At 41.6% G+C, this 14,320-nt stretch overlaps 1 protein-coding gene across 2 annotated transcripts; it reads right to left on the bottom strand.

The window, feature by feature from the left end:
* Window positions 1-31: 31 nt before the first annotated feature.
* LOC119655788 (zinc finger protein 62 homolog) lies at window positions 32-7,906 on the bottom strand. Of its 2 annotated transcripts, XM_038061880.1 has the most exons (6): window positions 7,844-7,906; window positions 7,460-7,782; window positions 6,973-7,403; window positions 524-813; window positions 270-469; window positions 32-211 (listed from the first exon to the last, which is right to left on the bottom strand). In XM_038061880.1, exons 2-6 carry the CDS (start codon window positions 7,598-7,600, stop codon window positions 146-148), a joined length of 1,128 nt encoding a protein of 375 aa, XP_037917808.1. In that variant the 5' UTR covers window positions 7,601-7,782; window positions 7,844-7,906; the 3' UTR covers window positions 32-145. The 2 variants fall into 2 exon arrangements, with proteins under 2 accessions (XP_037917808.1, XP_037917809.1); XM_038061881.1 differs by having other exon boundaries at window positions 7,466-7,882.
* Between the last annotated feature and the right edge of the window lie 6,414 nt (window positions 7,907-14,320).

Raw genomic sequence — 14,320 nt, forward strand, 5'->3', positions numbered from 1 at the left:
AAAAGAAAATAAATTAATAAAAAGGAAGATATCACGCATTTTTCTTATTCTATTTTTACGTAGTGTTAATTTCACATTATATCCAAGAAAGATATAGCACAATTCAATTGAATCAACGTCGTCTATTCCCAAAAACACTCTGGATCTATTGGGCATCTACGTCTGCATTATTCTCAGTAGCGTTAATGAGATGTTGCTCTCTAATATGTCCCTGTTATTTAGAAAAGATTACTTAGAATCATTAAAGACACGGCTGCCAATGAACTTACCAGCAGTTCTTCCCGCGTTAGAAATAGTTGTTCGCATACTTCGCAGCTGAATGGTAGATCGCCTTTATGAATAGATTTGAAATGATCGCGCAATGTTCGAGGTGTACTGTATCTGTTAGGACACATTGGACATTGAAATTGTTTCCCCATATGTGAATAATAATGATTTCGCAAATGCGAGCTCGACTTGAAACGTTTCCCTAAAAAATCACTAACTTAAAAATAAAAATTGAATGAATATGGGACATTCATACCACATGTTCGGCAACCATAGCGTCTTTCCGTAGCGTGTGTTGTTCGCAGGTGAACTTGGAGCAAATTTTTCCTATAAAACATTTTATCACATTTCTCACACTTCAGCCCGAAAACGTGAAAAGTCAAATGCTCGACGAAATATTTTTTGTCCTGGTATTTTTGCGGGCATTTTTTACATTGGAAAGGCGGTCCGTAGTTTATATGATGGTATAAGTGGTCCATATATTGCTTGTCATCCCAGAATACTTCAGAGCAGAAGTCACATTGGTTCGGTTCGATGTGTACTTGCCTAAAAAGATGTGTTTAACTATATAAGGCTTATATAATAAAAAAAAATTTGTATATTTCATAACCACAAACTTAAGCGGGATATGGTGGGATTGAGGGATGACGATTCATACTTGTCCCCCTTTTTAAGGTTTTGTGTAAACACAAAACCTTATTAAAATCGGTTTACCGTCTGTCCGTCACCCGCATTTTTCTCGGAGACGGTTATAGCGATTGACACTAAATTTGGTAGAAAGGTGGGAACTGTGAACGCTCGCACATACAGTGAGTTACATTCTCTTATGTTGAATTTAAGGGGGGGGGGTCCCCATACATGCAAAAGGGGGGTGTAAAATTTTTTTTCATCAAATATAGTCATGTGGGGTATCAAATTAAAGGTCTCGATTAGTACTTTTCGAAGCCGGTCTTAGTTTTGACATTTCTTGGAAACATGGGGAGTGCAGGGGGTTGAAAGTGATCATTTCTTTAAGGGGGCCATTCTCAGAAACTACCCAACCGAAAAATCTGAAAAAAATCAGGAGGCTCCCATATGGTATATATGGTACCTTGGCTCCGAAATACCTTTCATACCGATATCTGTTCAAAGAAAGTTAATAATAGTATATTACTATAATTTTTTGTAATTGGCTGGAAACCCCCCTTAAATTCATCCTAGCGGCACGAAATGCTGCAGTGATGTAGGCTATAATGTAGAGCATGATCATACCAAGTTTGATGGAAATTGCACTATTACTAACAAATTTATAATACATCGAAATTATTGCTTCTTTGAAAATTGAAGACTATCAATGCCAATATCACCCGAAAGTGGACATATGCATATATTACGTGCTACGTACTAAGAAATACACAAAACCTTTCGTACCTGAAGCGTCCAGCTTCCGGTTTCCCGACTTGTTTTTATTTAATTCAAAACGAACATTTAGATAGCTGTCAGACGTCTTGAGCACGAAGCATCGTCAACTGATCTTCACAACCACATGAAGAAAGTTATCACAGGTAGGGCTACAAACACATTTGACCCCAGTAACAAAAAGAAAACCACAACCACCGATTTAATGATGATTGTAAGGTTGCAACAGAACTTTAGAACGCTGCATGTCAAATAACAATAAATCTCAAAGAACGCGGGCACGCGCAGAGACCACCACGAACTTAATACAGCGGAGAAACGACTTCACAGACAGAAATACGAAGCCTGTGAAAGCCAACAGGCCTGTGAACTCGAAAAGTACAGGAAGCAACCGCAACAAGCGTGGAATTTTCACCAATAAATCAGCAGAATGAAGCCATATACACTTCGATGCTAATCCTGTCGAGACAGAGAGGGAGAGCTAATTTTCGGACCTATAGACATATTGGAGCGATGAGTTTGGAGGTCTCGCCACCAAGCATAGAGGAAACAGTTCGTGCAATTTATATATACCCCCAAATTGGTTAAATATGAAATCGACATTATCTGCCCCATAAAAAAGGGGATATCACTCAGCACACCAAATATGGAGGTATTACGTTGCTGTGAACTATCTGAGATATTCTCGGCCTACACCAAAAAGGCTTCACTCCAAGCAAATGAGAAACAGATCAGATTTTTGGCAACGAGCGTATTTGGTATCCCGACGAAATTAATAGGGCCGACTAGGCTGACGCTGACCAGCCCAGATAAATGCAGCAAGTTCACTCTTTAGACTTTTTAACAGCAAAAACGGTTTAAAACAAGGAGATGTTTTATCATGCACCCTTTTCAACATGGACTTGGAAAAACTGATCCGCGGTGCAGCACTGGTCTATGCTAACGATATTGACGTAATAGAAAGGAGAACCCGAGGTCAACAGACTGCCTTCAAGCAGATCGGCACGCGGCGCAAGATCTTGGACTGCATATTAATGAAGGTTAGCATCAAACACGAAGACATCAATTACAACTTGACGGCCGTTTGCTTTTTTATAAAATCAGGCTCAATAGGTTGCAGCGGGCGGGTCATTTAATACGCATGGGTGAGGATGATCCAGCCCGAAGTCTATAAAGGCCCTATCATTGGTAGAAAAAGAAGATGACATCCTATACCAAACGCATACCGGACATCGAATGTTCTGTTCGATGATGAAATAGCATAGGGTATGAACATATCCGAAACAGGTATCGAATTAAAATTCAAACATGGGAGTAATGATCGCGGGTGTCGCGTTTGCTCATTCCGCAACCAAAGACGTGCATGGAGATTTCCAATTCCGATCAATCAGTAAAGATAAAATTCTAATGCACCATGATACTTCATAAACAAAAATACAATCAAAACAGTGGTTAACTGTAAAAAAAGAATCGATCACCAAAAACGTAAAGGCTGTTCCTCCCGCTGAGAACATTATGGTGTCTATTTTCTGGCATAGCCACGCAGTTGTTTGGAGAGATTTTCCTGAAAAAAGGAAAACCATTACAATACTACCTACTCAACAGATCCAGTCTCAGGGGATTAGTTTGTTCCCTAAATTAAAAGTTACGTTTATAGGGACAGACATTTTCGTCAAATGAGAAGATCATTCCCTTTGTAAAGCGAAAAATAAATAGGAGAAAACACCATGCTACATTGTTACTGTTTTTGTGTACGAACAAAGTGCAACATATATTTGAGTAGCCGTTCAATAGCACCTCCATTCCTCAGATTCAATGATTTACGAAATCAGTCTGTTTTGTGGCTCAAGAAGTCGAAAGCTAAAAATGATAACTGAAGCTTTATATTAATATTAGCACGTTATTCACAAGGTCGTAGGAAGAAAACCCGGTCCCGGGGTGAAAATCAAGTTGGCTTTCTTCGAAATTGCAGAATCAACTTACAGGAGAAATCAGACTCCTCCTCGACAAGTCTGATTATCCATTGCAACGATATTTGAACTAGGGTAGGAACTAAAGGACAACAAACCTAAACGCTTCAACATGATAAAGACGACTTAACAGATCAGCTGAATATATCATGCAGGATGTGGGGTATACGATCCATTTATGATGAGAGAATATGCATTCCTTAGCAAGAGACTACGCTAAATAGTAATCAATTGTCTAGATTTTGTCGGGCTCGTACAGAGCGGTAATTCGCAGAAACATTGAGTTAGCTGTCTAGTGAAACAAGAGCCAGTGCATTGAGCAATTTTGTACAAAACACCCCGATCCGAAGCCATTTGAACCGACCACTACTGTAAAGATGCAATTGTTTGGTGCTGGATGGATATTAATTGAGAAAAGTGGAAATATTGCTTATTATAATCTTCAACAATCCGATACGAATGCACACAGAATATCGAACACTTCTGTTGCGTTAATGACAAGAAAGGTACTTTGCTTAAAAACCGTCGAGCCGCGACGGATTTCCATGGAAGAATTTGTCCACCCTCCACTTCCACAAGCATTGCCGACATTTGGAGACCTGCCTAGAACAGAGCAATTTAAATATTGTGAAATTGCTTTATACATTAGCGCAACCTGGATGAAATGGCGTTTCATAAGTGGTATTTTTTGTGATCGACGTATCAACGAACATTTCAAATCTAAAATTTACCGCAGTGTCGTCCGCCCTGCCGCCCTCTATTGTTGTGCGTGCTGGCCGAACAATGGAGACGAAGATGTTGCGTGGAGACGACTAGTGGCGTGACACGGTTTGATCACATCACACAATAAGGATATCCGCGATATGGCGTTGCACCGATCGTGGAAAAATTGCGAGAAAAGCGTCTGCGATGGTATGGTCACGTAATTCGCGCTAACGAGAATTCACTCGCCAAGATTGGTCTGAACATCGAAGTCAATGGTAAACAACCAAAAGGCCGGCCGAAAGAATATTGGCTTGATATGCTAGATGGAAATTTGAAGGACAATCACGACAAGCCAACCCTGCTTGTGAAAGGGACAAACGCTGAAAAAAAAGAAGAAGGGTCGGTTCAGCCCTTTCCACCCAAGACTGCCGCTCTCACCGTCTCCGATGCGTAGACTTCCACATCCCCTGGATCATTTGCTGTAAAAACTACAATTAAGTCATCCGAAAACAACGACAATCGTAGTATTTTTCAGGTCGGCTAGCACAAGTACCCCTGCTGTGACGATGTGCTCCTGATGGCCTTAATCCGTTGAGTGGTCTCTCAAAATAATTCTCGACCATCCCCGCCAAGTATATAGGAATATCTATGCCGACGCGCCTTTATTATTATTCCAGTTGGCGGAGTTGAATGCCTTTGTGATATTCAACGCCAACACAGCACTACATATCAAATCAGCACATCTTTTGCCATGTTTACCATTGTGATTATCCTACGGTGGACGCGCCGAAATCTTTACTTCCGCTTCGACGGGCCATTATCGTTTTCCAGGTAGGTAACAGCCTCTTGTAGATGCCCCTTTTAGTTGCCTTGCCCATTGTATCTAACATTTAGATCTGGCATTATGGCTTAATATCTAACAACCTAATCTGCGATTCGTGTTGAAGACTCTCTTGTACACTGAATACCTGCTTTTGCTTGCAGTGGTCCATATCCTCAGCGGACACCTGAGTCAACCTGTTTTTACTCTTCCTGCTTCCAATGTTTGAGTGCTGCCTCCACTTGTAGGCTAATGATCGCGGTTTATGTCCGGCTTTCGTAGCGTTTTTACCGCTAATCCTTGGAGTTCGGTAAGGTCGAACCCTTTTCCCCAAGACATCACGAACTTCCTGCTTCGTAGTGGTCTCATCTATTTCGGGGGTTTTCTCGAATACATACAGTGTATCCAAGTCGTATGGTCTCTCAGGTTTCGCCAGTGTATTCCAAGCGGAGGTACTGGCGATATTGGAAGTCTGTCGGTGGCTGGAGCGAGATTCGAGCCCCAAGCGCAAGACAGCCATTCTGACCGACAGCCAAGCGGCCATCAAGGCCTTGTACTCAGTGACGATATCTCCAGTCCAGAGACGCCCTGAACCGTCTAGGCGGCACGCTCAAGGTCACCTTTCTCTGGGTTCCTGGGCATAGGAACATAGAGGAGAATGAGCGGGCTGACGGATTCCCAGGCGAGGCCTCCGGTAAATACAGTCTGGCGGCTGTCAGGGGCGAAGTTTACTCTTGCTAGCTATCATCTGCGGACCGTAGATAGCGAAGGCTTATGAGCTGTGCCAAGTCAAGGAGAATTTGGCCCGTTAATAACATAGCCCGATCATGATCATAATCAAATGTATTCAAGATTACGGCGGTCTGCACGGGGCACTGGCCCATAGGGGACCATGCCGCCAGGCTCGGCATACCCTACAATTCGTATTTCCGAAGCTGCGGAGAAGGAAAGGAAACCCTCATGCACTAGCTAGAGTCAGGCTATGGACACTGGGTAAACCATTCCTTGGGGACTTCAGGGAGATTTCTAGCTGCAAGATGGGAGAGCTGCATTCCTTCGTGAATGCTACGGGTTGGCTCTGGAGACCCGAGCCGGCTAGACTCTGCCTCCCTGCTCTCATAACAGCAGTCGCGGTCTTAGGAGTTTGTGGCATCAAAATAGCACAACACAGCGCTAATTGGGCTCCTCGGAGCGGCCACTGATACCTACCTACGTACCTACCTACCCCCTTTCTTAAAACGAGTTCATGCCACAATAATTTGCGACTTAAGAAGCAAAGAAATGGATACATTCCAGATGAATTTTCGATGGAGTTCATCTTAGGATGAATAATCTGTTATTAGGAATCAAAAAAAAAAATAAAGAAAAACAAAACTAAAACGAGGTAAGGGACAGGTCTATCTGTCTGAATGTGAACATATACGATTGTCAAAAGCTCATATGAGAATAGCGTGTAAACCAGATACAACCATCCTAGCTGCCGTTTCTTAAGGAACCTGAGCTGTTCGTATACTGTTCTGCGTCACGTAACTCCAGAAAGACTCCATCGTCGGCAGTCGTTTTATAGTGGTTTCTATTGCATAGCGTAACTCGCAATAGAGTTGTCGCTCTTCCTCAGCGTGTGATCAATCCACACGTCCACGAATATATGGTTTGTAAGCCGGAGAAGCTCTTCATTTTTTATTATTTCAGATCAATGGAAAGAAATAATTAGGAGTGAAAAATGTTCTGGGTCTACCATACAAGCTCTAATTTGAACTCAATATATATAAATAATTGATTTCAACTATTCCAAGTTAATTGCTCACTTACTTGTGCTTCTTCAGATCATCGACTGTCCAGAATATTTCATCACACTTGTCACAATGGTGATAATCGTTTAGTATTTCCACGTCATATGCAGGTGATTGTTGAGTATTTCCTTGCAAGTTTGTAATGGTATCATCCTCCTCATCGCTCTCCCCTAAATACTTAATTTGAAAGTTTTCTGTTGTCTCACTATGCTCGTTGAAAACAGAGACTTCCTCTATTCGTCCGTTCTGCTTCAACCCTTCAGAATTTATACAGTTGCTATTGCCGTTTGTTGTACTATCTCCGAATGCTATAGGATCAACGATGGATTTTCTGGTCAGCTCCAGTAAGTTTTTGTAGGATTCTATCGCTCTAATTTTGAATTCGTGAAATTGCTTCACTTGTTCTGTACAATTACCGCAAAGGTGAAGCTGCAACTCATTTGGCAGAAACTAAAATGCAGATTAGCTATATGAGAATAAAGTCTCATGTTAAAGGAAGGGCTTACCGTAACCTGCAACATGTCCTGCAAGAGGGATCCCAGCTCCGACAGTCGACATTCGGTTGAGTCCCCAACAAACAAGCATCCAAAATCGTCTTTCTTCTGTGCTTTGCATATCAAACAAAATTCATATGTAGATTCAGTCATAGTTCAGATTGATAACAGCGAAATATGTTATGAAGCTGTATTGACGTTTCCTCCACACATTTGTTTGCAAGTTCAGCTTTTATAGAGCAGTAGGCCAAAAGGTTTAACATCTAATCTACACATTCTGCTCTTATCAATCGTGAAACTGAAGGGAACAATAGGAACGAGTGGTGAATAACATCCTGTTTGAAATGTGGAATAATCGGCGAGTTGCTCTTCTAATTGTTGTGAATCCGGGTATACCTTCACTTCCGCGACTTGCGCACACTTCCCCACGGCAAACCATCTTCCCAGTTTCAACTGCTGTCAGTCTACGAAGCCACAGTACACATCAGTTGTTCTCAAAATGTCGATGTATTTATATTCGCCAGTTTCGAAAAAACTATCGAATTTTCTTAGGGGGAATACCCTATTATATCGCACAAATTTTGGAGAGAAGTTATATCGTCGGTACAGTTTGAAAAATTGAATTGAACGTGTTAAGAGTCCACGACGCATGTAGTGTTCATGAAACTTGAATAAACCAAGCCGGTGCACAAAAACCTCTAGCGAGAGATTCAAACTTTCTTTTACATACAGAAAATTTTGTCCATAAAATTTATTATTCTTTTTCTTCAGCCTTTGTCCCGTTCATAAGTGGGGTCGGCTAGTCGTGATCAGCTTCGGCATTTGGTTCTATCGAATGCCTGATCTGGGTGCAATCTCGAGGCTTTCAAAATTTATTATTTTATTGAAATGATCACCCCATGGATGCCAATAGGTGAATGGGAATTTAAGCACCAACCTCCTTCACTCTATCCCTTTGGCTCAGGCCTGGTATGTTCATACGTTATATTAATTCATAAAGGTGAAAATAATAAATAAATAAGATTCATATTTTGGCCTTGTGCTGATGATATTATCAAAACCGACAGATTCATACCTTGCAGATAATGGCACCGTTCCATTTGAAACTATGGCTCATTATTTTTCTTTTAAGGATTGCGAGGTCCTAAGTCCGCATTCACTTGATATCGGACCGGAATAAATGTGGAACAACTTACTCCCCCTTTTTTGGTGCACGGACTCCTCCTCTCCTTTGGCCGGTTCGACACCAAGTGGATGCGGACTTAGGACCCCGCAATCCTTAAAAAAATATATTCAGCTCTAGCCCAAAGTATGGACGGATTTACGCTCAATAGACGATTCGACCCCGCTTGTGAACGGGACAACGGCTGAAGAAAAAGAAGAAGTCATATCCTGTTCTGGGAATTATATAAAGGAGCATTCAACATCTGTGAGCTGCTTCGGTCACGCTGCTCCCAGGGCAGAGGTGAGACAGCGTCTGACGATTTGAAAGCGTCCGCCGTTTTCGCCTAATATTATGGCTCATTATTTGGATCGGAATAAAGAATGAATGTGGTCTTTGTAATATTGTTGAAATTGAACCTTAAATAGGGGAGAGTGTGCCATCAGGCCTACTCTCTATCATTGCCAGTTTGCCTCCAGAGATTGCATTCTTCCTTCACTGCTCTGCTTCATGTGTTTCTGAGGGATCCCATTCTCCCGCCATCTTGGGGTAGCCGATTAAATTGTGGCACAGCTCGGACGCCCTTTTTTGAAGTCTTAGCGATCATAATTGAGAAAGACGCCAGATTATGAAGATTTCCAAATAACTAGAAGAAGCTACTCTAAAGAAATTGTAATGGCTGAGATGAACAGCTCCACGGAGAGATCATAAAGCCAGCTCTTCATCTCCTGAGTTAAATACTATTGGAACGCCGAAGCCCTAAATAAAATATTTAATATATTATATAAGATAAGCTAAAACAGGCCAGATTCATAAATACCATAAAGGCGAATGCATCTGACTCTACCAACGACCGAGTTGATAAAGAAAAAATCTATATTGAAATAAGGAAAAATGTAAGTATGAATATAGAACTGGGAAATAACAAGGGTGTTGATTCTCGTAATAGCAGTCTTGCTGTAGAACTGTTAGGGTAACATAAAAATACATATTTTTAAGCATTACTCTAAGCTCTCGCTGTAAACCAGAGGAATCACCACAAAGTAAAACATTGCTGTAAATCCAACTTGTTGAGAATTATTATTCTTTGACACGGACGGTAGTGACTTTGTTAACTAGCACAATGATGGCAATGAAGACTTCGTTCTGCTTGGAGAAACCGGGTACTATACGACTGAAAATCGTAGCGAAGTACTTCAGCCACTTTACCAGCTGTTTGTAATCGTAGAGACCATCGAAAGACTTACCGCCACTTGGAAGTTCTTTCGTGATTGATTATTGAAGCTATTTTCCACTGCGATCAGACATTGATGTGCATGCCAGTGATGGTAAGGGATCTTTCAAATCATAGTGGCTATGTTACGCTGATTGGATCGTGTCCCAGCCATCGATATGCTCCCCATACCATAATTGCTTCCACTTGGAATACACTGGGGAATATGACTCGGTTACGCTGTGTGTATCCAAGCAAATTCCGTTACCGAGTCCATAGATCATTTTTAATTTGGTGGTGAAAAATACTGTGTTATAGCCTTCTTTGACTGTGCCATGGTTAAAAGGTCCACGGCAAAGTTCCTCGTAAAATTCGGCTTACGTGTCGCATAGTCGTCATAGGGAAGGCTCAGAGCTCCCTGGGTACTTCGTTTAGGATGTTACTATGGCCACAAATTTCGGCTGTCCAAGTTACTGACTGAGGTAGTTTGACAGCACAGTACGCTACAGTGTATTCCACAGTGAATAGCCAGGGAGAGGAGGTGTAGAAGTACATTGAAAGCATCTGCCGGACAGGACTGCACAGCGCGATAGCACCCTCATACGCGGTCCTTTGAATCCCATTAAGCTTCGTTTCAGTATACTTTTTGCTCAGTGCCTGCCAATGCACAATAGAACCGTACTTAAGGATGGAACGAGCCACGGCTGTGTACATTCAGAGAACTATCCTCGGTCGTAGACCCTATTTCCTTGAGAAGATCCTCTTGCCGAAATCCATATTATTGCTCTGATAGGTAAACGCAAGCTCGATGAACGGGGATGGCCTCTTAGTAGTATCTGACAGAAATCATCAGCCATTTCCTTTCTGTTTCATCAGCCATTTCCTTTCTGTTGGAAAGGATTTAATCACATATGAGGGGAAAAACAACCTATTATCTCTTGTTTTTCATTTTGCTGGTGTCATAAACATTTGTGAAATTCAATCCAATCACAGTGAAACATTGGCACTTTACAATTTCGCTTGTAGAGAGAGAACTTTGGCATTTACGGAGATTGTAAATATTGACGCATGGGCAAGGAATTCAATGATCAAGTTAGACTCCTGAGGGTACGCTAGTGTTGAGTGTTGCGATCTGCACAAAAAAAGCCATGAGATAATACATATTATTATTATATTAATTATTTAGAAGAAAGAAGGTTTTAGGTGCCCGCAAAAAAATTATATTTTAAGTGGCAGGAGATGAAATAGAATGAGGCGAGGAGGAGGAGGACCGTTTTCCTATTAACAAAACGTGCCGTTTTGAAGAAAGACTCACCATGGTGTTAGGGTAAGTTACTTAAGGAAAATAACATTAATTTATGTGACATGAAAGATTTACACATCCTAATGATGCAATATATGTAGATCGTGGTAAAGGTCTGTATATCTGAGCAATAGAAGTGCTTTATTTTCATATGTTCTTGAAAACTAATAAAAAATAAGGCGCTAATTATCAGTTTTATAAATATGCAGCTTAGTCAATGTAGTAAGTTCCAACGAAAGTAGAAACCCTTCCTTTCCTCGTTCACTAAGCTTTCATTTCACTACTAATCCTGGAACGTATCAAAGAGTACATTGAAAACTTAATTGATACAGAGCAGACTGGTTTCCATTATGGATCATTTTGAAACCATGGGTGGAGTTTAGATCACCGCTTTTGTTGCTTTTCATCGATTTCGGGAAACGTCAATAGGTAGCTTATTTGAAGCACTCTCCGCATGAGGGGCATTCGGGAGAAACTAATAACTTTTATTAGAACGACATATGATGACGCAAAACTCGTGTGTTGCATCGAGGTGAAATTTCAAAGCGAAGTCTGCGATTATTGGTTTCTACCACCAATATTATTTCTTCTCGTCATCGATCGCGTTCTCTGTTCTCTACATTTCCTTGTTCGGAGAACGTGGAATACTTCAATGGATCACGACTACGATGAAAGCATCTGCGTATAATCTCACCGACTAAATGGCTCTGGATTTAGAGAAGGAAGCAGGCGAAATTGATTGAAAATAAACACTAACAAAATTAAGGTTTTCAGTCTGACGGGTCATCCCATTCTTCCTGTCTGATAGAGCATTGTAAGCGTTGATCAATTTGTATATCTAGGAGGCGTAGCTTTTGCCCACAGTGTGACCGAATTTGACGCCGCTTGACGCATTGACAGCGTTAGATTCGCCTTCGTTGCTCTTCCCAAAACCTGAAAATGTTACTATCAAGTTGGGACTGCTACGTGCGATTGTTCTTTTTGTGTTGCTATATGGAAACAGCACGTGGAAAGTAAACGCTACTATTACTTGAAAACTCTTCGTCAACATATTGTCTGCGTCGTCATTGGTGTACTTTTCTTCTATGGTGCTACAATACGATATTGGCCCTTCGCCTTATAAATTTCACTTCTTCACTTTTTTCGGTCAAGTAACCACGCCCTTCAATTTCGGAAATCGAGTAGAGTGTAATTTGCGTTGTCGGGACTGCCTTCTACTTTGGCTGTGGGTAAGCGTCTGGGGATTCTTCCATCGCCCATACGGTCCACATAACCTACCCACTGGAGCTTTCCATCACTAGACCAGTCACACATTTCACTAAAAAGCAATCGCCGCCACAAATGAGACCTAGTGCTCACAGACATGTGGATGCGTTGCAAGCTCTTGAGGCAAAATCCGCTTGACTTGTGCCAAAAAACTGACACTAGATCGGATAGGCGGCACATATCAAATCAAACACCCTAACACACGTTCTCGTTTGCGACGAATTATTTAGGCTGGGGACGCGCTAGATTGCCTTCAAAAGCTAGTAATCCTACCCAAACAAAGCCATACACCCGTTTGCGTTTCCGACTATTTTTTAAGGTTGGACATGCCTCCACATGCGCCTTAGTATTTATTTGTATTAAGCATTCTTCATCTTTATCTTCAGTTGAAGGGTGACAATGCATTAGTAAATTCCTGAAAAATTTGAAATTTTAAGCGAATTCTATACATTTGCTACTATTTACTGGTTTCAATTCTATGACAAGGAACTTACATAAATATGCTGTTCATAATAAAGGCAACTCCAAATTCTTTGCTTCTAATGTTTCTTCCGCTGGTGAAAGTAGTGGTAAATTACGTTGCAACCAATTAATTCTACTTCTTCACGCTCGCTATTAGCGTTGTTAGCGCTATCCAGCGGGCACCACCGGGAGATCATAGAATGCTAGTATCAGGTTAAAGTGGAAAATCTGACATACTTAATGCATATAAGTTTTATAACCTATTACAGAGGAACTGAGCTTATAGGGTATCTCAGGAAGCCCCCCAAGTTGAGGAGTCAGGTTTTAGATCTGGCGTTCAAATGTTTGAAACTGCACCTCCTGTGGCCTGCCAAAACGCACTTGCTAGGCTTGTAAATGTGGAAGACTTCTTTTGGACATTTCAAATCTAAGTGCCTGCAAAATATAGTTCTGAGCTAGAATCCGATGGCCAACGGGTAGTATAGATCTCGGGCGAAACGTGGATAGAGCATAAAACCTGGTAAACGCTTGTTGAATTAACACCAACCCTACCTCCGCTTCCACGTAGTGATCGCTAGAAGTTCGTTGTAAATGAAAAATTGAAGACAGAGAAGGATGAAGGTGAGTTTACCGTGCCTAAAAATGGACGAATTGTACCAACTGGTTCTCCAACGAAAACCAAGCTTACGGAGTCACGAAAGGGGGCTTCTCTAGGCGGGACCATTTTCAACCAAATTGACCACGTGCTAATCGGACGCCGCCACCTCTTAGCCTGGATGGACAGAAGGGGGCCAATATATGTAGACTCGGGTCATTATCTCCGAGCTGAATAAAAATACCACCTCGAACCCCCTCTGACAATCTGGTGGGAGTGAATACACATAACATGTAAGCTAGCAACGGAACGGGAGAACGCTGCATCCCGCACTGCTGTAATCTCAAAGAACGCGAGCACTCTCAGAGACCTATCATGAACTGGGTCAAGTGGAGAAGCGATTTCACCGGTACAAAAAGGAAGCCTGGGAGAATCAACAGGTTTGTGAATTCAGTTGTTTTCTGTACTACTCCAGACGCGGAAGTTTTACCAACAAATCAGCAGGATGAAGCCATATACAACTCGATGCTTACCCTGTCGAGACAAGGAGAAAAATCTAATTTCCGAATGTATGGGCATATTAGAGTGATGGGTTGGTATCAAGTTGGTAAGTAATATCTATAAGATATTCTCGGTTACCTTACTAGGCTGGATGGTCCATACGCGCATACCAAAGAGGCTTTACCCCAGGCAAATCTGTGTGGCAAGTGATGGGAAAACTGTTAGAATATGACCATCAGTTACACCGTCTTTTCATTGATTTCAAAACAGCCTATGATAGCATAGTTAGGGTAAAACTGCACAGATAATTCGGTATCCCGAATAAATTGATCAGTCAGCCTAGTCTAAACTTCACCAATATGCGAGGTCAG

The sequence above is a fragment of the Hermetia illucens genome, chromosome 4 (assembly GCF_905115235.1).
Source record: "Hermetia illucens chromosome 4, iHerIll2.2.curated.20191125, whole genome shotgun sequence".
Classification (NCBI taxonomy): domain Eukaryota; kingdom Metazoa; phylum Arthropoda; class Insecta; order Diptera; family Stratiomyidae; genus Hermetia; species Hermetia illucens.

Coding starts and splice junctions, on each gene's coding strand:
- LOC119655788 (XM_038061880.1), bottom strand. CDS start 7,600: ATGACTGAATCTACATATGAATTTTGTTTGATATGCAAAGCACAGAAG. Junction 7,404..7,459: donor AGGACATGTTGCAGGTTACG/GTAAGCCCTTCC, acceptor TCTGCATTTTAG/TTTCTGCCAAATGAGTTGCA. Junction 470..523: donor CTATGGTTGCCGAACATGTG/GTATGAATGTCC, acceptor GTGATTTTTTAG/GGAAACGTTTCAAGTCGAGC.